The sequence below is a fragment of the Sparus aurata genome, chromosome 17 (assembly GCF_900880675.1).
Source record: "Sparus aurata chromosome 17, fSpaAur1.1, whole genome shotgun sequence".
In the NCBI taxonomy this organism is placed as follows: domain Eukaryota; kingdom Metazoa; phylum Chordata; class Actinopteri; order Spariformes; family Sparidae; genus Sparus; species Sparus aurata.
The window spans coordinates 31,600,274-31,622,847 of record NC_044203.1 but is presented as its reverse complement, the minus strand read 5'-3'; the positions used below and the strand labels follow the sequence as shown (position 1 = coordinate 31,622,847).

The 22,574-nt window shown below is 41.1% G+C and overlaps 2 protein-coding genes across 3 annotated transcripts; both read right to left on the bottom strand.

Moving 5' to 3' along the window:
* Positions 1-370: 370 nt before the first annotated feature.
* Positions 371-11,446, bottom strand: brd2b (bromodomain containing 2b). Of its 2 annotated transcripts, none has more exons than XM_030393678.1 (12): positions 11,308-11,446; positions 7,496-7,784; positions 7,161-7,298; positions 6,249-6,390; positions 5,798-5,961; positions 5,002-5,598; positions 4,699-4,827; positions 4,356-4,601; positions 3,982-4,235; positions 3,518-3,834; positions 2,216-2,344; positions 371-2,086 (listed from the first exon to the last, which is right to left on the bottom strand). In XM_030393678.1, the coding sequence occupies exons 1-12, from the start codon at positions 11,337-11,339 to the stop codon at positions 1,956-1,958; spliced, it is 2,568 nt and encodes an 855-aa protein (XP_030249538.1). In that variant the 5' UTR covers positions 11,340-11,446; the 3' UTR covers positions 371-1,955. The 2 variants fall into 2 exon arrangements, with proteins under 2 accessions (XP_030249538.1, XP_030249539.1); XM_030393679.1 differs by having other exon boundaries at positions 4,368-4,601.
* A 1,060-nt stretch (positions 11,447-12,506) lies between these two features.
* Positions 12,507-21,787, bottom strand: tap1 (transporter 1, ATP-binding cassette, sub-family B (MDR/TAP)). Its single transcript, XM_030392500.1, has 13 exons — positions 21,429-21,787; positions 19,741-20,073; positions 19,102-19,330; positions 18,786-18,900; positions 18,009-18,139; positions 17,233-17,438; positions 16,815-17,012; positions 16,474-16,602; positions 16,157-16,351; positions 15,897-16,070; positions 15,137-15,296; positions 13,959-14,095; positions 12,507-13,873 (listed from the first exon to the last, which is right to left on the bottom strand). Exons 2-13 carry the CDS (start codon positions 20,059-20,061, stop codon positions 13,643-13,645), a joined length of 2,226 nt encoding a protein of 741 aa, XP_030248360.1. The 5' UTR covers positions 20,062-20,073; positions 21,429-21,787; the 3' UTR covers positions 12,507-13,642.
* Between the last annotated feature and the right edge of the window lie 787 nt (positions 21,788-22,574).

The following is a 22,574-nucleotide window of genomic DNA, read 5'->3' as shown; positions in this document are numbered from 1 at the left end:
TAACAGCTTTAAGGAAATGGTCATCTTTATCTTGAATATCTGCAGATTCTTTTCTTTTTAATAAATTAGTTGTTAAGTCTATTAAAACTTAGGTAAAAATAGGCAAAACAGTGGGGAAAACACGTCTTATTTGGGAAAGGTTTGCTTGTTAAAACTAGAAAGTATTGAAATTATTGATAAAAACAAAAAAGCTGCAAATTTTGACATGCGAGACACGTTTGTGCTCGCTAAATCATTTAAACGGTGAATGGATAATTAAAAACGTGTCAAAACTGAAAGCAGACTGAGCTCAGCGCCGTGCTCAAAGTTTTTAAATATACATTAATAACACATTCCCGCTGATCGCAGACAGCCACACAAGACTCCGAACTCCTTCTACAGAAGAGAATATTTTAATAAACACACTTGTCAAATGAAAAGGTATGTTTCTGAGAGGCAACAACCTGCTTGTTGACCGGAGGCAGCAATGCTCATGTGAACGCTCTTCAGGAAACAACAAAGACAGTTTAAGTGGAATGAGAAAGAACAGCAGGTAAAAAACAGGAAAGTAAACGAGATATAACTGAGAAAAGAAGACTAAACAGCAGAAATACAATAGTTTGTGCAACAGCAAATACAGTTTAAGTATATACACAAGCATATATTCTTTCACTGAACATTCAACAACAGCTTCAACTATGCATGGACTATGAGGACTGTCTCTTTATGTCTAAATAAAGATCCATCTTTATTCACTTGTAGTGTTATTCAGCTTCGGTGCATTCAATCAACAAATCTGTTCCGGTAAGTGCCGAGCAGCCAAAAGATTTCTTTAAGAAGCCTTCACGGAGCTTTCAAGTGCTACAGATATCTTCAAGGAACTAATGCAATACTTCACGTGTTACGTAGGTCGATGTGGAAGTTAGAAACCTGCACTATAACCGGAGAACATTCAGCGGCCTGTGTTCAGCTATTGAGAAATAGATGCACACGTGTTGAGATGCTGAGAACAATATCAAAGCTGAACAGTAAGACCTGACCTCAAACTACTGAAGACATTACTTTGATAAGTGTTATATTTATAAGACTAGTCCATCTTGAAATGGCCGATGGACCTTTAGGAGTAAAAGTGCAGCCTTTAAAAAAAAAAAAAAATCAATACAAACTGAATGAGTATGTTACTGAAATGCAAACTTTTCTAAAGTGTTTCTGGTACTGTACTACTGCTTAAACCCACTTTTGTTTTCAAAAAACAAGAACTACAGGATGTAAAACAGAAATGATCCAGAAATAAAAGTGCAACCAAGTTTACATTTTAACCTGAAAATGGCAGAACTGTGAACGCGACACGGAATCTCCGCGCTCAATTTCGTATTTTTTTGTTATTAACAATCTGGTTGATTAAGGCGGAGTCTAGGGGGCTGATCTAAAATGAAGCATGACAGAAGGCCAGATGTTAGAAAAGCGAGGCTCGTGACCAAAGGGTTGCTGGTTCAAATTCCAGAAATGTTTGAGGAAAGGTGTGTGTGAAGAAAACAAATAAATAAACACTCTTCCATTCCCTCACCAGAGGACACAGCGTAAGGCCAGCCAAAGCAGATCTGGAGTAAGGCCCATCTTCCACATTATTCTTCTTTTCTTTCTTTTTTTTTTTCTAATTACTCCGCTTCCCTCTTTGGGGATCACCATAAAATTCTTCTTTATAAAAGAAACATACATTTTTACAAGTATTTACAAAAGGAAAGGAAGGGGAAACCAAGGCATTTAGTGTTTGGGTTCCTACGATTATCCACAGAGGTTTCACATCCCTCAGTCCCACATTCAAAACATTTTACGAGTCCACTTGGAGTGTTTTTTTCTTTTCGCCATGGTGTCTAATATCTCAGCCCACTTCTGTTTTCAGGGTGTGTTGTGTCCTGGGCCAGCCCAAGTCCCTGAGTTATTAGTGCTTTCTCTCTTAGCCAGCGCTAAGGATCTCAACCAGAGTCTGAATCACTGGTGTCTGAGGACGAGGAAGAAGAGGAGGAGGATGATGAGTCAGAGCTGGAACTGCTGCCACTGAGGCGTGTCGGCTGGGTGTTCGTCTCTACAGCGCTGGGCTTCTCCACTGTGGAGAGAACAAATGGTTTTATGGAGACGGGAGAAAAGGACAAACTGTTAACATACTTAATGAAAGAAAAACAGGAAATTGAAAATCAAGACATTAAAAAGGTGCCTGTGGTGCACATGAACTCACCTTTGGGTTTCGCAGGTTTCTTGACGGAATTGAGTTGCCCGCTGACATCCTGCAGCCTCCTCTCCAGCTCCCTCCTCTTTTCCAGAGTCAGCTCCTCTTTAGACTTGCCAACGCTGCCTTTCTTTCCTGCTGTACACGAGAAGATGACAAAAGATGTTACAGACCCTGAGTCCACATGGCGATGCATTGCATGTTCGGTGCAAGGCCATATTGAGACCAAATCAGGCATTGAAGCGAATAGTGCAGAGCCGAGGGGCCGCAACAAGTCTGCAGAGTACTTTCTACGGCTGCATCTGACGGATATTTCTCATTGACGATTAATCTGTTATTTCGTGATTACTTGATTAGCTGTTTGTTATATAAATAGTCAGGAATGGTGAAAAAAGTTGATGGTGACCGTCTCCCTAAGCTCAGCATGCCGTCCTCGGATGTCTCATTTTGTCCACAACTCATAGATATTCACTCTAATACTGGAGGAATTTGGCGGACCTCTGAATGTTTGTGCATGTGTCTTTTATTGGCCTACCCGATAGTATCCGTTTCACCCTGACAGCGAACGTCTCATGTCAACAAGCACTTATAAGGAAACATAAGAAAATTCCATTATTAGAAACAGGTTTATGTTTCTACAAAAGTTTATTCTTTCTTTCTTTTTTTTCCCCTGCACCACTGCCGCCTAAAAGCATCTTCTTTGGACTGAAGTGAGCTGCAGTTAGTATTTTGGAGTGGAGTGGTCTTGGAACATCATGGCTTTCAACCAGGAATTACTTGAGGTAGCATGGTCCAAATCTAATCACACAAAAGTAATGGGATGGCACGTGATACCCCAAAGACCAAATACTCACTCTTCATATTAGCTCCATTTAGCTGAACCGAAAAGAGCTGTAGCTTCATTCTGCAGTTTGGCTCCCTGAGTCGCAGACTTGACTGTCCACCAAGGTATTCCAAAAAACCTGGCTAATAACATTTCTCATTGACTTTTTACATGTGTAGCTAGTACAATTATCAATGTGGCTTTATGACACGACTCAAACTTATATGACATGTCACTGATCAAATGCACTGTGTTGCTGGATATTCTAATACAGCCCTTCAGTCATTGAGACACACACACAGAGGGGAGAGATCAATAAAGGAGTGGGTATAGTGTCATCTGAGAGTCTGACTTAACTGGCTGAGAAAACTATATCACACGCCAATTTGGCTTAATACTATGATTATATTGTTACTTGTTAAGTAAATGCAGTCAGATGTTACTAAACCAACATATACTGGTATTTGCTTGGTGGACGTTTCATTCACCTTGATCAGCGTAAGGCTTCCGGGGCTTCTTCCTCAGACAGGTCATGACGTAGCGCTCCAGCTCTTTCAGTGTCGACGGCTTGAGAGTCTCAAAGTCAATCTCGATCTCCTCCGGGTTAGTGTCCCTCAGTGAAGGCTCCCTGGACTGAATGATGTGCACCACACGACCCAGCTTCTCTCCTGGTAGCTTGTTGATGTCAAGGCTCAGCTGGCGCTTCTCATCGTACGACATTGGCACGATCTCCTCCTCTTCCTCGGAGTCGTAGTGTGGCAGCATGGTAGGGGCCACCGGTGGGTAGAACGGCTTCTTTGCAGCCCTGCGGAATCAAGCGGAAGCGATACAGTCGGGACAGAAGCCCATAATTACCAATTTGCTACATATAGATAAATAAAGATACAAGACTACGTTTATTTAACTGTGTATTGAGAAGCTTTAAACTGTAAGATAATTATTCACTACTAACTTGCTGTTCTTGTTACTCTTCTTCCCCTGGCTTTTTTTAGGCTGGGGGGTGCTTGCTCTGGCAGACTTGGTTTTCAGTATCTTGCCGGGCATTTTCCATTCCTCAGAGCCAGCTCTGCTTCTAACAACCCGACTTCGCTTCTCCACCTTCTTCTTTTTCTTCTTTTCCTTTTTGTCCTTTTTCTCTTTCTTCTTCTTGGGCTTGACGATGGGGCCTTGGGAGAGGGCAGCCAGCTGCTCATGCATGGCTCGGAGCTGTTTAGGAAGGAAAATATGAGAAATTCATCATTGTGAAAAAAATGTTTTGTTCCCACATGAAATATGTCATAATAATAAAAAAAAGACACCTGGATAAATAAATAGTACTGGTCTTACTTGTGTGCACACCTGGTCCTGCAACTCAGCCAAGCGATGTGCTCGCTCCTCCTCGCTGTCCGAGTTGGGGCTGCTTTCGCTCTCTTCGCTCTCGCTGCTGGGTTCGCTCTCGGAGGTGGAGGAGGACGAGGACGAGGAGGAGGAAGAAGAGGAGGATGAGGATGTCGGATGGCCGCTCATCGACATGGCTGTGTGATCCATGTGTGGTTCATCCGGCATCTTGGCAAAACGAAACTCAAACACATCCTGGAGTACCACAAAGAAGCCAAAATCAAACAGTGAGAAAGGGGGAAGGGACTTTGCTTTCAGTCTAATTATTCAAAAGGTAGACAGCCAGGCTCACCTGCAGCTTCCGTGCCATGCCCACAACATCGTGGTCGGGTGGGTTGTACTTGTAGCAGTTGGAGAACATAAGCCTGACGTCACTAGCAAACTGTTGAGCGTCCCTGTATTCACGACAGTCCATCTTCCTCTGATGAAGAGTTTGGAAGAGACTAAATTAGTTTCAAAAGTCTCAAAAGTTATTTTATGGCAATAGATGTACTCAAATATAAAAAGGTAATGGCAAAAAATACATATATTTACATGCATCTGCTGATCAAATTTTACTATGTGATCAGTATTACTCATTGACTTGACAAGTCACCTTGATGGTGCTCAGGTCCATGGGACACTTGATGATGTCATGATAGTCATGGAGTCCCAGTGCAGCCGCGTCCACGGGTGTGTAGAAAGGCCAGGCGTACGCAGCATGTTTCTTTGACAACATTTCCTTCAGCAGCCCGCTGCAGTACCTCAGCTGAGGGCTCAGTTTGCCCTTCCTTGAGGGCTGTGGCTGAACCGAATCAGGCAAGTCCTTCTTGGGGGGTTTAATGGGGCGTCCGCTGCCCACTCTGCGCCCAGTGTTCGCCATCATCGGCTGGAGCAGGACGGGACCTCCCGGGCTTCTGACCAACCCCATTCCAGGTGGAGTCTCCAAGCTCATGCCGCCCATGGAGGAGATGGAGTGCATGGAGGTGTCATGGACTTGGCCCCCGTGGCCCCCATGACCCCCATGGCCTCCGTGGCCTCCATGGTTTCCATGGTTCCCATGGTTTCCATGGTTTCCATGGCTTCCATGGCCACCGTGTCCTCCATGGCCTCCTTTCCCCAAGCCAACCATGTGCGTTGGTCCTGACATTCCCACAGATAGGCCCATGGTAGAGGGGGTGGTGGTGTCTGCCTTACGTTTAACACCTTTTTTCTAGAAATAAAGATGTTGGAAATCACTATGACCAGAATATTAAGGCTTAATTCCAATCCCTCCTTCTAAAGATTATTTTCTGATCGTACAAAATATTTTGCAATTTTTCTTTTAATCAAATATTCAAATATGTCAGTTCTGCCTTGTACAATATGTACCTTTTAATATTTTTGCAGACAATTATGTTTTTTGTATGTACCTTGGTTGTAGGCTGTGTAGGTGGCAGGCCCATGATATTGGCCGGAGGCAGGCTTTTGGTCAGCACAGTCTGGGGGGAGTTGGCCAGCATGGACTCTCCGGTATCCGAGGAAGATGGGGAGTAAGCTGACTGGGACACCGCTGGCACCTGCTGAGCCCTCGATGCTGAGAGGTACAGTATATTCAACTTTAGTGACAGAACTCCGGTACAGAATGACAAGGTGTTAAAAGTTTCAATAGTCTTGGGGAAGCCTATTATCAATCGAGCAGAGTGGCTTTTCAGCAAGATTTTTATTATATACGATACAATTATGCAACAGGAAACATGCAGATACGAGACTGTCAACATGTCCAAATTGTGTAGTTGTAGTTGTGTAATAACAAAAAGTGTCCGAGGATTCTATTAGTGAACTAACAAAAACAACTGTTCATCAACTTTGTCTCAAACTCACAAGATTTTCGACCTCTTCCCCTGCTGTTTTTGTTTCGAGGAGCTGGAGGAGGCAGCTCAACTTCATCCTCGGGCATCTGGGCCACCTTTTGGAGGAAGATCTTCTCTAAAGACTGAGCCATCAGCACAATGTCGTCTGTCGGCTAGCCAAGAAAACAATTTAGAAACACATTAGCAGACTAAAAAAGAAACCAGAAGTGAGCAACAAAAGTAAAAATAGTGATGTATGGATGAAACTCATGGTGAAAATAATATTTTACGTGACTCCTTGAGGGCAGAATTAATGTTTTTGGGAATCTCTACATATTAGAAATCCTCAGCCAAGATGCTTCAGACAACCTGTCAAAGCCTAATGGAGGATGTGGTTGTTGGAAGGATAAAAAAACATATCTCTCCAAAACAGCTGTCAGATTGGTAATATAGTAACATGGTCATGGATCAATGATACATTTTCCTGATGCAGCACCATGTTTCTCAACTGTTGAATGTGATAGTCATATGTTCCCTTGTCAACTTGATATTTTCATTTTCTCTTTTGCCTCACAAGTTTTGCTTTAGCACATGTATAGTCTCTGCAGGTCAGTACTCACTCTATTGCGCAAGAAAGAAAAGGATATCCAACATGGATCTGTTTACAAAGTGTTAAATGAACATCTTCTCATGGGAAATAAAGAAAAGGTTTAAAATTGCCTCTCCTGATGATGAGAAAATTCCTGGATCTGCACCTGAATCTTCCTATACAAACTAAATAAAAAACTTTGTGAGGTCAGTTAAAACTAAAAACTGTGAGCAAGGTCCACCTGATATGTGATGTAATCAGCAGAGTGAGGCTGTCTTACTGAGGTAGTGTAAAAGAGGAATTACAAAAGGACAAAGACACGATGGAGTGAGATGTTTATTACCTTTAACCTACCTTGTTGTAGATGTAGCAGTTGGTGAACATCGTGTTGAAGTCCTGTATGCACTCACTTGCACTGCGGTAGAAGCTGTTCTCAAGACGTTTCTTGATGGTCCCCATGTCCATGGGTTGTTTGATAATTTTGTGGTAATCCTGAAAAAGACAGCATGATAGAGAGCATGAAACCACAAATTGTGGAGAATGTTGAACAGTGCAAATTAACAAAAGCAGCATCCAGCAAAGGGTTTTTATTTTTGACATCTGAGCCTAGCCACCACCATGAGTTGCAGAATTACACAACAAAATTAAAGTGAAAGTGGAAAGTGAAAATCTTGTATGTTGAAGCTCACCGGTAGGTTAAGCCTATAGGCATCCACGGGCTCGTAGAAAGGCCAGGCAAAGCTATGCCTCCACAGAGACTTCATCAGGGTCCTCTGGAGAAACTGTAGCTGGTTGGTCATGCGGCCTGGTCGGTTGGGATCCTTCACTGGGGGCTGTGGTGGGGCAGGGGGCCCCTGGGGCATCATGTGCGGCAGAGATGGGCTCTCAAAGTCCTCGTACAGCAAGGAGGGCTTGCGAATGCGTTTGCCCGAGCTGCTGTGTTGGTCCATCCCGCCACTGGACAACCCGACCAGAGAGCTGTAGGAGACAGAAAGAGGATGGGAAAAGATTTTTAAAAAGGAAAAAATTTTATCTGATGAGCAGAAAGAACTGTAGGGGCAGAACTGCTGCCAAAGAACAAATGTGGTGAGACTGAAAGTATCAATAAAAAAAGATATCAACTATATGATTAAAAAAAAACAGAAAAAAGGGGAACGGTCAGTTAATGTGTGAGAATACAAAGACACACAAGATCACAGAGAGAGCTTCTAGTGAAGGAAACTGCCCTTTTAAGTTGCATGTGTTGCTCTATGACCTTTGCCACCCGTATTGATGCAGTCATTGATTCATCCATCTGCGCTCAATTCCCACCAATGCATGTACTCATGAAACAACTGCCTATGTCAAAAAGTGGAGCCTATACATGCTTCATTCATGTAACCAATGAACAGTGAAGCTATGGCTCTGCCCTGCCAGTCAGCTAACTGTTATCTAGGGAAGTAGGACTCAATACGCTGCTACTTTTAGAGCAGTCATGGGAACCGCCATTGCATGGGTCCTATCCAATTATATAAACAAACATTCGCATATAGAAAGGCGGGTAGAGAAGACCCTAAAATCTATATGTGACATGTTGTCACATCTAGCTTCTCTTAAATATCCAAAATAGCTTTTATAATAGTACGAAAATACCAGCACTGTGTCCATGGCTGAAATTGGAAGTTGAATCAAATGACTTAGAGTCATGATATCTAAAATAAACCACTACCTGCTCACTTTTCTCAACAAGAGGCTCTGATTCTATACAGTTGGTTCACAGTCACTTTTCTCGTATTAATTGTTTTTGTACATTGAAATGATGCTGCTCAACCTCAACAGAATAATAATGTTGAACAGGGAAAGGGACGAAAAACCACTTTGTGCTGTCAAATTCAATATTCGTCAAAAAGAAAGTGTCATAAAAACATTAATAAACAAAACTTTGACACAAAAGATAATTAAAATTTAAAATGTGCTTAAAAATAGGGCCTAAAAAGCATGGACATATTCATTTCAAATCTCAACACTGCTCTTTCCTGTGTGGTAACTGTGACCTCTGGTTTCTCTCCATTTAAGACAGGATGAACGTCATGAATACTCCTGCCGATGCCCTTGACGAAGGTACTGTGGTCTGAAAATTGGAGTTGGTTCATGCTGGGCAGTACAGCTGCTAGTAAAGTCTCTATTAAGAAAATGTTAATGCAAAGGAAACATTCACCAACAGGAATAAACACATTTAAGAGAGGATTTGCAGATCCCAGAAAGCGCTACGATTCACCGGCATCTTCAGTCTCAACTGTGGCTCATCACAAATACACACACCACACATCCTACAGTAAATATATATAGACCTGAGAAGTTTCTCTCTCCATGTAGTCAGATGAGGCCGGCCGCCCATTCAACCCCATCATTCCTGTTTCACACCCTCTAAGCAGAGCACATGAACCAGATTTAGAAGAGGTTAAATCTCACCCCACAATTCAGGACACACTGCTGCCCCACTGACACACTAACTGTGGCAAAGCCTGTGAGCTGATTTTCTACATCAGTTAGAACCAATCATAGCAACACAAAGAAGAGCTGAACCGCATTAGTGTTGGGAAAAATACAAGCAACCGTGCACTGAACACATAACAGTGCAAAATTCCTGTCAAATTCTACTTTACAAAATCTTGAAAATGAACTGAAATAGTACAAATGTGACTTGAGATGTTTTACTTGAAATGCTCTCAATATCTTGATCACTGTAACGTTGTGAGTTGGTTTTATCATGGTTTTTTATCTGGTACACGTATGTCCAACAACCTACTTATTCAGAATCTTAAAACACATTGTAGGTTTTTAGTGTAACACATAGAACCATAAAAAGAACCATCATGAGGGACAAATGTCAGTTCACCTACCTCACTAATGTATCTACATCCTCAAGGACATCACCTTGGCTTGATAAGTGGTTCTGAAATAAGGGTTCAGGTGGAAAGAAATGTTTTTAAAGGAACTTCATTATATGCGGGCAGTGAAATGGTGGGGATAGTAAGAGGCCAGATTGGATACTTATGGTATATTCACTATGGATATCTATGGTATATCTATTTACTCATATATGTATGGATTTTTACACAAATCCAAACTAATTTCTCCTCATTTGTTGGTTGCATTTACTTTGTGTAAAGCGAGTTTAACTAAACATTAACTAAATATGCGTTTAAAATGTGAGGGGACAAAAACAGCGTTTTCAACCAGTGGTGTGTCAAACAGACATGTCCACAGCGTGCCCAGTGTAAATGACACTTGGTATATAAAAAGAGCACTGCCAAAAAACACATCTGAAAATGTTAAAATTATACAATAGATTTTGTTTTCAATTTTAAACGTTTATATTAATTACAACGCTTGAGAAAAGAGTCCTCTACAGATTTATGAATGCATTATGTCCAGTAAAATATGCAACCTTTGTATAAAGTACAGTCTATTATGTCATAACATATGAGAATAACCATGATAGTTGGGGGTTAATCCTACACTTTATTTACTCTATGATCCAACGTTACTGTTTTATTACTTTCTAGCGAAAATGTATGACAGTTGAGGATGTGGTGTTTCGTCCTGGATTCAATCAAATTCTGCTTGTACTGAAAAGCATTACGACAGCCCACAAACCATCTGTACCAATTAACAAAAACAAAGGAAGGTCAGTGAGAGTTTGGACCTACAATCCAACAGCTGGTGATCGCGTGGTAAAGATGCCCCGCCCTCACTGTTTGTAAACACTGCCTCACAATGACAGGAACGATTGACGGACAGCAATTTTGCAGTCGGATAAAAGAAAAAAAGCACCACCTCTTTCCCTAACTCAGAAAAGATTCAACTATTAACCTGTTAGTCAGTCCCTGTCAGTCGTTTTACCTCTGCATACGTTACAGACATTTGTCCAGCGGCACAGGAGCTGCGAGGCGGAAGCTAACAGAGAGCTAGCTAGCGTCACTGGACTGCAACAATGCATGACAAATCTAATGGTTCATTTGAAGCTGCTGCATGTTTTATAAGCAACCGCTGCGCATTAGAAGCGTACTGGACACGGTACGTTATAACCAGTTATCTCACACGATAGTTACACAAACTGCGAGATTAGCGCTAGCAGGGTGCCTGGGCGATGAATGACCCGACTGACAGAAAGCCGGCGGGGAGCTGCCGGTGGGGCTGCAGCTGTCCGCCTCCTTTGTGCCAGCTCACGAGTGAAACTAAAAGCTAAAAGAAAAGGGCGAGTCTGCAAGTGTGCCTACAGTGTAGTAACGTTATAAGCAAGTCACGATGAGGTGGTCTACTGTACCAGCTAGCTAAACCCGTCTGTGTCTTAAGGAAACCGTTCGCTGACAAGCTAGCGTTGTTATGGGGAGGCTAACTGCAACAAAACGCAGCTAATGCTCACAATATAATGACAGTTAACGTCAGTTTGCACTGGAGGGACGATTAAATCTCCTCTATATAAACAGGCATCGATGGAGATTACCGCGGACTTTACCTGTCGTGAGGCGGGTTGACGGCCGCTTCCATCGGGCTGAAGGCGGAGTGTTATTACAATCCAATTTTTCCACCGCTGTTGACGCTGCACTTGCACTGAAACGCCACTGAGCAGCTCCGCAGTGAAATGGCGCCTAAACGCTTCCGCTTGACCCTATATAAACCCACCACGTGGCAGTGTCGCGTATTTCCTGTCATGTTCGCGGCGATCCTGCGCTCTGATTGGCTGCGGGCAGACGTCCGTCAAACCACATGGTCCCGCCCACCACTTCATGGTCGGTACATCTTGTTCTCTGACATGTTTGAACACAATGGCAGCAGCTCCGCACTGCGTTCAAAATGCCTCAGTTTCTACATTTTTTTCACCTCTAACTACTCACAGTAACGTTTCTATTTTTACAGACGAGTGCCCTTGAGTCTGCAGGGAACTGTTGTTATGCGTGTTATGTGATTTTCATATCTGCAGTGCGTTACTAATGCAGGACTTCTCTGCCTTATGAAACATCTTCGTATTATGATGTAGGTGGTAAGTGTCGGTATTTTTATGGACATGGAAATACTGACAAGTATTCTGGCCTGGAATACATGTGTGGGAAATCAGTTGTCTGAACAGGTTTTAATGTGGTACGCTGATGGACATAAATGAGTCTTTTTAAACCCAGAAACTTCTTGAGATTGTCACCACAAGACTTGCCTTAAAGTTATTAAGAGCCAAATTGCTTGATTTGGATTTATTCAACCCCTGTAAGTTAGTGGCTAATGCTCCTGTTGGCTTAACGAGAAAGACCCTTTGACAGATCATAACTAACTGTAGTCTTTCAGCCTGGGAGCTAATTTGAAAGGGACACTGCTGTGATTTATAAAAGCAGGGGGCACTCACAAGATTCAGTTTGGAAATGGGCACCCTGCCTTCCAGTAAATGTCTACATCTATCAGACACCACACTTCATAGATTTCTGTTAGAAATTAAGCCTTAAACCCCAGACGACATAACCCTATCTCCTAAAACTTTGGAAATCTGCCCCCTAGAGCTACATTTTAGGGTTGTTTTTACTGGCTGACTAGTGATACATGATGAACAATGTGTAACGTGTAAAATTGGTGCTCCTTTAAGTGCAAAGTGACATAACAGATCCCCATCTCTGGCAAAAAACAACATTTAACCAATCACCTGCGACAATTTGCACTTAGAGAAAAGAAAAGAATTCAAAAGTTTTATTTTTTAAAGCTTGACAAACAAAGAGCCAACAGGTTCAAACATAGTAAGGAATTCTCAATACAGGGAAAAGTTCAATAAAAACAAAACAAATATGCAGACAATTAAGAAAAATAAATACAAACAAAACATTTTGTGACTTTAATTTTTAAATATTGCATTTCACAATCACTAAATTCTTATCTGAGTGATTTCTTCTACATCTACATTTGCAAAGTGTGTGAAGCAATAGTGTGTGTGAACATCATAAAACCTCTTCAAGATGATTCTCATTCACACCCACTGGCGTATGTCAGCTGCCCAGTAGGAACTAGGGTTGGGTGATAAGGTTATAAATATCTAACCAGAAGGGCCAGTTTGTTATACACGCTACCACCAGCGGAGCCAGTTTGTAAATGATACTCGTCCCAAAGACAGTCGGAAGATTCAGTGCTGTTAACTTGATATTCTTTCAATGGAAAACACTCTCCAGTTCTGATTTCACTGATGCGTTAGCAGCAGCTATGCAAACCTCTTGAAGAACCGCCATTGTTGTTTCCAAACAGTCACCTCTCCCGCTGGTCGTCAAATGTGAACCTCACCCGTAGCTGCCAGTAGTTCCTCATAGGATGCTGATTGGTTGCACCACTGCGTGTTCTACCACAAGCGCAGTGACTTAAGTCTGTCAAGATATATTTATGAGATCAGGAGATCTCGCAAATCCAGCTGCCTCGCTGGATAATAACTACCACTGGATGATGAAAATTAGAATCTGTGTTGTGATCGATGTTGCAAATCAATTAGCGGGACTTGATTTTTGGTGATGATTTGCATCAATGCAATGAGGAACCTTAATATGTGATATGTTAAATCTGGTCATGTTGCAGAAAATGTATTATCTATGATAACATTTTCTGGAGTAGAGATTTCAAGTACATTTTGCCTATTTCCAATGTGTATGGAGAAGAAAAATATTCTTAATGGCCATAAACTCCAGCAACACTTTGGTGTTATGGAGTGTGGTCTCACAATGAAGTTGTTATTCATAGTGTTGCTGGAGTTTTGACCCTTTTAAGTCAGGACATTTAATCAGTAACTTTGACTGCTTCTCAGGCCTGAAGACAACCTCCGCCCGCACGCATCAGTGTGTGTCATTCTTCTCCTCTTGTTGGCGGTGGAAGCCCATGTTCTGCTTTCTGACCAGTTCAGCATAGAGGCCGCCTTTCTCCAGCAGCACATCATGGCTGCCCTCCTCCTTTACCATCCCTTCGTGGAGGACAAATATACGATTGGCCTTCTCTACAACACTTACGTTGTTGGAAATCAACAGCACGGAGCAGTTGTTGGTTTGGTTCAACAGAGCTTGGTGCACCTGTTGAGAACAATCGTGGCCTGGTGTTAGATGCGGAAAACATGAGTAATAATAGGCAAAATTACACAACTCTAGAATGTCCAACCTGGTATGCGTTCTCTGAGTCCAAGTCACTGGTGGCGTTGTCCAGTATCAGGATTTTGGGATGTCTGATTAACGCTCTGGCAATGGCAATGCGCTGCTTCTGGCCTCCAGACACCTGTCCTCCCTTCTCACCAGCATCTGTTCAACAGACATACAGTTATTGTGTTTGTGTACATCTTTAGACGATGAAGTGTATTTTGCATTTGGCAGGACCACAGGGCCAGAGTCCTGTTACACAAGAGCTCTTAATTAAATTCATAAGCCTTTCATAACCTTCCGCAGAGTTTATGCAGGGATCACAAAGTTAAGTAAAGGTTACGCATGACAACATGAAGACAAACCTGTCGCGACAATATGAATTGTATTTCAATTCCCCCAGCACTATGTAATAATAATGTGTGGATTGCAGTTATATTTGGTGTCCAGGCCAAAAGTAAATGAGCATTTTGATTAATGGGCGTTTGGAATGTGGTTGGGTGAAGTAATACATCATTAATGAGTTGAGTTTGTGAAATACTTGCAACAATGCCGCCACAGCAGAAACGATGAGCGATCTCACCATTAAGACAGACGCTGTGTGCGGTTATGCACAAGCACAACAGTAAAACTTCATTCATTATTTAGCCTCCTTATAAATAATGAGCTCAATCAGAGCCATTTAAAAAATAGTTTTAAAAGCAAAAGGTTAATTCTGTTTTCTATGGAAAATATCTTTTGTCCTGTCAATTATTTAAATGTAATTTGTCAACTATTTTTTGGTTTCGCTGCTTAAAGTCTCAAAATATTTGTGGCAGGGACATTACTGCACACATGGACACAAAATTCAAAATTATAGATCTATCTTTTATGAAAAATCTGACATTTTATGCCCAGTCAATTTGGCCTTGTGATATTGAACATGACTCACAAAATATTGTGAGTGGCAGGTGGATTAAAATTCACATATTATGCAGATTTGGTTGATGCCAGAGCCGATCCACACGTCACTAGTATGTAAGAAAAATTCCAAATTATAAAATCAATTCAGTTTTCATGATGAAACGGTGATCTTCCTAGCTATTGCACATTCAGCATCTAAAAATGTAAATGTAAATGAAAAATAATAAGTGACAAAACCCCCTGAGAAGAACCAAACCTTAGGATTCACTCTAAAAAAGAAGCTGAGTCTGTGGGTCGAACCTGTGTCGTATCCATTTGACAGTTCCATGATGAAGTCGTGGGCACTAGCCAGCTTGGCAGCCTTGTACATCTCCTCATCAGAGGCGTCCTCGCAGCCATACTTGATGTTCTCCCGCACAGAGCGAGCAAACAGTACACAGTCTTGGCTCACCACAGCAATCTATAAACAAACAGGATGAAGGGGGGAAACGTCAGTGAGAATGGTTTACAAGGAGGGCAACAGCAGAGTGAAACTAGGCAGCAAGTGCAACCAAGTGTCTCTGTAATAATCCAAAGTGTTAGAGGAAAGATCAAACAGAACGGAAGGAGTGATATTAAAGACATACTTGGAACATTACGGGAGGAAACTTTCAATGAACTGTGATTCACCTTTCTTATATCGTCATCACTGAGCAGCTCAGGGCTAATTTCATTTTATTTTCATTTTATGGTCTCAGCTGCAGAATTCATTTAGTATTTGCCATTTTGAATTCAAGTCAATTTTTGTGGTATAATGACTTGATAATCCCCTTAGGGTGTCACTATCTCCCCCATACACAGACACCCTCAACATCCCAAATGAGAGGTCCTGAAAGGCTTAAAAGCTCCTTACAGTCTTACTGTCATTTTTTTTATTTTTTTATACATAGTTAAGTAGGAAGACAAACTCATCAGGGCACCTCTAGGCTTCCTATAATTGCATTCACAGCAAATCAAATTAGGTGACAATGTTAGCTAAATGCTTTAAGGATTCAAAATAGAGTGTGTCGTGACAAAACACCTTTTCATGTAGGTACTCATCCTTGTAGCTTTGCAGTGGTTTCCCATCCAGCAGGATCTCACCGGCTTGCGGCTGGTAAAATCTCTCCAGCAGCTTGACACAAGTGGACTTCCCTGATCTGTTGAGCCCCACGATGGCAGTGACTTTGCCTGGCTTTATGTCTATAGACACATCCTAGTAGAACAAAAAAGCAGGGTGAATTGAAAAGATTCATTTAAATTTCTACATCAAACAAATACAAAGAAGTTTAAGGTGCATACCTTGAGAACAAGAGTGTCTTCGTCCGTCCTTCCAGAATAGGAAAATGTAACTTTTTTGAATTGAATGTGTCCCTCAAGATCTCGAGGGGTCAAATTGCCCGCTGGAGGTACTTTAGGTTTGCGATCCAGATACTCAAAGATCTTCTCAGATGCACCAATCGCCTTCTTCACCTCCGGGTAATAATGCATGACAGCCTGGAAGAGAAGTGGTAGGATGAGGCATTTAATCAGCTATTTCTACTTCTGCATTATAAACGTGTGCGAGAACATAATTATTTCATTGTAACATATTCCCTTTATCTTTGCCTGTGACTCACCTCAACAGCAGAGGCAAACTGTAGCTCATAGAGGACAAATGACACCAGGTCTCCACTGCTAACGCCTCCCCTGGTCACAAGAGTCCCTCCATAGTACAGAATACACACCTTCAAGGCCAACGTGGCCATCTGGAAGAACATATAAGACACTTTTAAGGACCTGTTTTAAGGAATACTGACATTTTTTTTTCCTTGAAAATTCAGGTTCGGTTCTCCTAAGGTGCTCAATTTTGAGGAACAACTGTTGCCAATAGAAAACTGAAATGGTAGATTGATAAACACATCATGCTCACAGACTGCTAAGAAATTATTGCACACTTTTAAAGAGGTGTTCAACTCACGCTGTTAGCCCAGGTAGAGGCTGCATAGGCTGCAGCTTCCTTTTTATTGAGGGCGTAAGTATCGTCCAGTTGCCGCCTGTACCTCTCCGTCTCACCGTCCTCATTGGCAAAACTCCTCACTGTCTTCATGGAGGAGAAGGTATCTGTGGCCACCTGGTTGGCTTTCGCCAGTGAATCCCGAACTTTTTTTGCCATGGTCTGAAACACAGATGAAAAAAAAAGCATGAAGCTGTGGGCCATAAAACCCAAAACAGTTTAAAGTTGCTAAAACTCTCCACAGAGCTGAGTGGAAGTGGGCTCACCACATCAAGAAACACCTTTCAAACTATAAAAACTCTTTCTAATGCATCATTCATCTAAAAATATATGATTAGAACAGCTTTGAAGAACATGCAAGATTTAGAGAACCCCTCTGTACCTGGTGGAAGTGTCCAGTCAGCTCAGGTATGACCCAGATGATGGGCAGCCCCATGCAAGTGAGCAGAGTCATCTTCCACGACTGGCTCACCATGAAGAACAGGAGGAAGCCAAAACGTGCCGTGTACCACATGACAAGACTCAGTTTCTCACTCAGTGCCTCGCTCATATCGTTGGTATCAGTGGTAATGCGGGACACCAGTTCACCTGAGAGAAGAGTTGTCCTTTAGTCTCGAGAACGTATTTATTAGGACACTGACAACAATAAAGTAACTGAGCTAGGCCTCAATACAAATACAACCATGTACAGGGTTCGTACACTTTTTTCAAGGTCAAATTCAAGCACTTTTCAAGCACTTTTAAGGGTCATTTTTAAGATTTTCCAGCACCTTATTGCTGGGGTGAAATACGTATCTAAGGGAATATATATACTTGTGATTTTTTTCTTAACTTTTTATCACAGTTATGTACATTGTATCATGCTGTAAACATCTAAAATTATATTTTATAATAGCAAAAACTTCAGAAATTAATTATCCAGTCTGATCCCAATTTTGTGAAAGACACAGAGTTATAATGTCAAGCACTTACAAGCACTTAAACTAAAATCCAAGCACTTTTCAGACCGTGAAAACACAACATTGAAATTCAAGCACTTTCAAGGATTTCAAGCACCCGTACGAACCCTGCATGTACCATAAGTATGAAGAAAAATACTCTCTTAGATTAAAAGTACTCTCTCTTATAAAGATTACTTCCTGTCGGGTAAGTTGTTACCTGTCGAATTGGCGTCAAAGAAAGCAATCTCCTGTTTCAGGACAGCCTGGAAGACGATTCCCTGCACTGAGGTGTGAATGCGGCTCATGGTGACGTTGTACATGAGGTCGCATACAAACTCAAGCACAGCACTGAAACACAAAAGAGACGCAGTGCAGTGTAAAGTACCATAAATAGCAATACAACAGACTGTCACCTCCGCCAGAAACAATACTACAGAATACAACTTCACAATAAACACGGAATCAATTCAGAAAATATAAAAGCATCAGATAATAAATCTCAGAGGGGAATGTTAGACTCTAGTTTGAGGTACTGTCATATACAGTAGTTACTAGATTTAAATGAGATATGAGAGGTAATTTGGGAGCTTCAGAGGTAGAGCTTCATAAATGAGTAACAAGATGGATACATCTTCTTGGTTGCACTGAGGTCCTGTAAGGAAGTTATAAGGAAATCGAACTGTTTGGTTTGTGCACAAATTTGAAAAATATAGAATTTGTTTTAACTCAATTCCTTTTTCTACATCTCATTATTTTCAGAAATTGTAATTCCATGTGAGGAATATTTTTTATAAAAAGCAGATAAAACTCAAGTATCAGAAACACTTGTATGACCTTCTGTTTCCAGATAGATCACATATTTGCTTTTGAGGTAAATTATGACCTGACAAATATTCTGATTTTAAAAAAAAAAGACGGATGAGAAACAGTTTGAGTTTAGATTTTTTTTAAACTCCATCATGCTTTAACCACTTTGTTTCGAAGCTTACATTACCTGGCAACAGTCATTAGTGTCATGAATTTGATGGCCTCTGTGAATGCATCGGGTGCTTCTTCATTCATGATCCAGTCCGCCACACGTCCAGTGTACTGAGGAATAGCCATCTCACCTGAGGACAGGTGACAGCAAAATGTATTACCAACTGTTTTGTTAATCCATTAATCAGACCTAAAGAATCAGCAGAGTCAGTGGACTGGAGACATAACTGGCATTTTAATGGCATATGACTGAATGTGACCATGAAGTCTTTTGCATATTCTTATTTGCCTTCTAGACTTTCCATGCCTAAAGGAGCTGTTGTCGCACTTACCATAAGAAGAAACGACCACAAGAAACAGCACAGCAACAAAGCGTCCGAGATAGGGCAGCATGTATTCCATCAGTCTCTTCAGCGAGGCCCCGGTGTCCTCTTTAGGCTTCTCAGCCGGCGCCCTCATCAGCAGAGATGAGATGTATCCACCCCAGGAGAGTAAAAGAGACGACACATATCGGCTCCAGTAGAGCCAGGCCACACCTGCCACAACATAACCCTGTAACACCTGTAAAACACAAGACAGGTTTTAATGCATAGATAAAGAAGAATATTACATGAAGTAAATCAGTAAATTGCTTCAGGTGATTCCGCCAAGCATTAGGGTGAAAGTAAAAACAACATTTGGGGGAAAAAATGGGGAATTTCTCCTTCTCTTCAGACTGGTTGGTTTTGGTTTCAGTCTTGTTCCTGTTTCACAACTTTAACAAATATTTCAATCCTGCTGTGACAGGTGCAACGACTGGATTCTATATTCAATGCCACAACTAAACATATACTTTGGTTTTCAAGAAATAGAAAACTTGATGGGCATGTGTCATTATTTTAACTTAAGCCTGAAATAAAGTAAGAATGAAAATCAGTAATCAAACAGTTGCAGGGTCCATCTCAGTTCAGCAGCAGAACACAGCTACCCACCCTTTCCCAGGAGTGCCATCCCCACAGTTCCTCCAGGGTGGACTGCCCGAGTGCCCAGAGAAGAGTGATGTACACCGGGAAGTGGAAGCAAAGGACCCCTAAGCGCTGCAGCCCCTCGAAGCTGCTCATCCACGGCAGGCTCCCGGGGTAGGTGAAGGTGAGGAGGAGCAGGACGCACGCCCTGGTCAGCGCTCCTCCCCACAGGGTGATGAACGGACTGGAGAGGAGGAGGGGCGAGAGCTGGGCCAGGCGGATGGTGTGCACCACACACACATCCAGGCACATGAAAAGCAGCGGGGCAAAGTAGCTCATTTTCTGCATAATGCACAGGGCCTGCAAATGTAAGTGACAGCGAGGGTCAGTGGCTGAGTATCAGGGATAGAATGTAACTAAGTACTGTATGTGAGTACAAGTTTGAGGTACTTTACATGAGTATTTACGTTCTCTGCTACTTTATACTTCCACACCACTACAGTTGGAGGCAAATATTTTTTTTTACTGCACTACATTTATTTGGAAACTTTTGTAACTAGTTGGTAGTGGTCTAATTATATTCTTTAAAAAAAAAAACATTGACTATGGCAATCAGAAAAATGCTGAATACCAGATAATTGGCCCAATTGCACAAATCGGGCGAATGAAGATATATTTATTATTTTACTTTTACTTGTACTTTTGATAACCAAGTACACTGGTTGCCAGAAAAGAACGTATTTATATCCATATACACATTATATAGTTAGGGATACTGGGATATCTTTGTCTTTCACTTGATTGTTTACTCTGTGTTCTATTCTGTGATCTAAATATTTCTAAAATAATGCGACACATTTTGTTTTATCACATATCCATGGACATGCATATACCAATATGCCAATGTACCTAACTCATTTTGAGTAGTGTAATGTATATACTGAATTTATATCTTTACCTTTACTTAGTTATAAACTTTTTACAACACTGCTGAGTATTCAAGTCAACAAATGCAATCAGTTTGTAACCAGTGGAACTAACAGAAGCCTTTAAAAGAAGTCATGCACTCAAAGCTATACTTAAGTATTTAAGTATTATCTGTAAATATTTCAAGTAACAAAAGTGAAAGTGCTTGTGCAGATAAATGGTCCCGGTCAGTGTTTTTTGTGGTGTTTTTGGATTCTTTCTCAACTTTTAATGAGCTCAGAAAAACAATGGATACTGGACAGGGACGTTATAAACTAATAAGGAAGTAGTTGCTGTAACTGTCAGAGAAATGTCACGTAAATGTAATGTAAAGTATTCAAGTAAATATACTTTTTTTACAATCCACATCTGGAAAACACGGATATCACCTGTGGCTAACACATGTAGAATACACAGCTTAAAATCCAGCCTATTTATTCTTTTTATAACCATATAAACCAGGTCCATAATTGACTGTTACCTTAGATGCCCTTCATTTAAAAAGGTTACAGTGTTTACTTTCAGTTTTGAATTACTTTCGTTTTCATCCACACGCCTGATTTCTTTGAAACAGTCTGGCTGTAATTCAAGATAAAAAAAAAAAAAAACCGAGCCACAGCAGCACGAAAACAAATGAGCAGAACTGAAATACAACATAACTATTAGCGTTTGGGTCAAAATGCATGCTACAGTAAATACAGTAAGCTAGCACAGTTTAGCTAACGTTAACGCTAACAAATCAAACTTACGTGTAACGTTACTGTCGACGAGCCCTCTTCAGATGTGGCCGCTGATCGATAAACGTCTGAGACTGTAAATCGACCACGATATTAGCTCTGGAAAACTAATAAACCTCGTCTATTTAACGAGCCAGAACCGGCTGCAAGTGCAGACGTTGACTCAGCTTCTTCGACTGATAAAGTGAAACCGAAAGTACATATTTATAATGTCTAACGACGGAAAGTCCCCGTTCTGTCCCGGTGTCTGCCGCAATGGCGGACGAAGACAAGCGAGGAATAAAACATTTTGCTTTAAGGAAGTAGATTATTTATCTACCGAGTCCAGCTTTCTTAAACTTTGGGAGATACGATAATGTATGTTGCATGTGACACAGTACAGTTGTAATATGATCCGCCTGGTTGTCAACCTCGACTACATTCAAAGATGGCGGCCCACCGGCGCCATCTTGTGACGGGGAGCTGTAACTGCCACACCTTCATCACCTGTCAGTCCTGAGACGTCATCATCAGAAAGTGTAAAAATCACATTCATTCGTGTGGAGTTAGCCTCTAACACTGTTTTAGTTTGTTATTTAACACCCACTGTTTTCTTCAAGCACTTTGAATCACGTTGAATTCCATTTTTATTCAGAGACATAGAAAATAATCGAAACTAAAACATTAATACATTAAAACAGCATCTGAAAGACAGAAAATATAATTAGCTACAGATAAAAATAATAAATGCATTAAATGAATGTACTTATTTGAAAGCCACAGTGAACAGTTGTGTTTTTTTCCACAATGACAACTGTAAATCCCTTTTTAATTTGAACTATTTATCAATGGATTCATATTTTAATTTATAATTCCTTATTTTATTACACATAAAAACATCAAGTAATGATACATTTAATATAATATTATTGAAAACTTTGTAATTTAATCTATTTTAGACTATGCTTTATTTTATAAATGCCTATATTTATTGAACAATTAGTTAAATGCTTGATTACTATTGTACTTGACACTTCTGGTCTGTCTTTGAAAGAGAGTGGGACAAAATGGCAGACAGCCATGGACATTAGACTGACCCTCAGTCGTACTCATTAACTACAAAATACTTACTAAAAACAAAGATGGGGAAGATTAATTTTTGACAGGAGTTTCTGCCTT

What these genes read in the sequence shown, in the direction of transcription:
- tap1 (XM_030392500.1), bottom strand. Translation starts at nt 20,061, where the DNA reads ATGCAGAAAATGAGCTACTTTGCCCCGCTGCTTTTCATGTGCCTGGAT. An exon ending in ATGAGTACCTACATGAAAAG is followed by an intron (nt 15,297 to 15,896) that starts GTGTTTTGTCAC and finishes GTTTGTTTATAG; the next exon opens with ATTGCTGTGGTGAGCCAAGA. An exon ending in GTCAAATGGATACGACACAG is followed by an intron (nt 14,096 to 15,136) that starts GTTCGACCCACA and finishes TCTGTTGAACAG; the next exon opens with ATGCTGGTGAGAAGGGAGGA.
- brd2b (XM_030393678.1), bottom strand. Translation starts at nt 11,339, where the DNA reads ATGGAAGCGGCCGTCAACCCGCCTCACGACAG. An exon ending in TGGACCTGAGCACCATCAAG is followed by an intron (nt 4,828 to 5,001) that starts GTGACTTGTCAA and finishes ACTCTTCATCAG; the next exon opens with AGGAAGATGGACTGTCGTGA. An exon ending in GAAGCCTTACGCTGATCAAG is followed by an intron (nt 2,345 to 3,517) that starts GTGAATGAAACG and finishes TCTCGTGTACAG; the next exon opens with CAGGAAAGAAAGGCAGCGTT.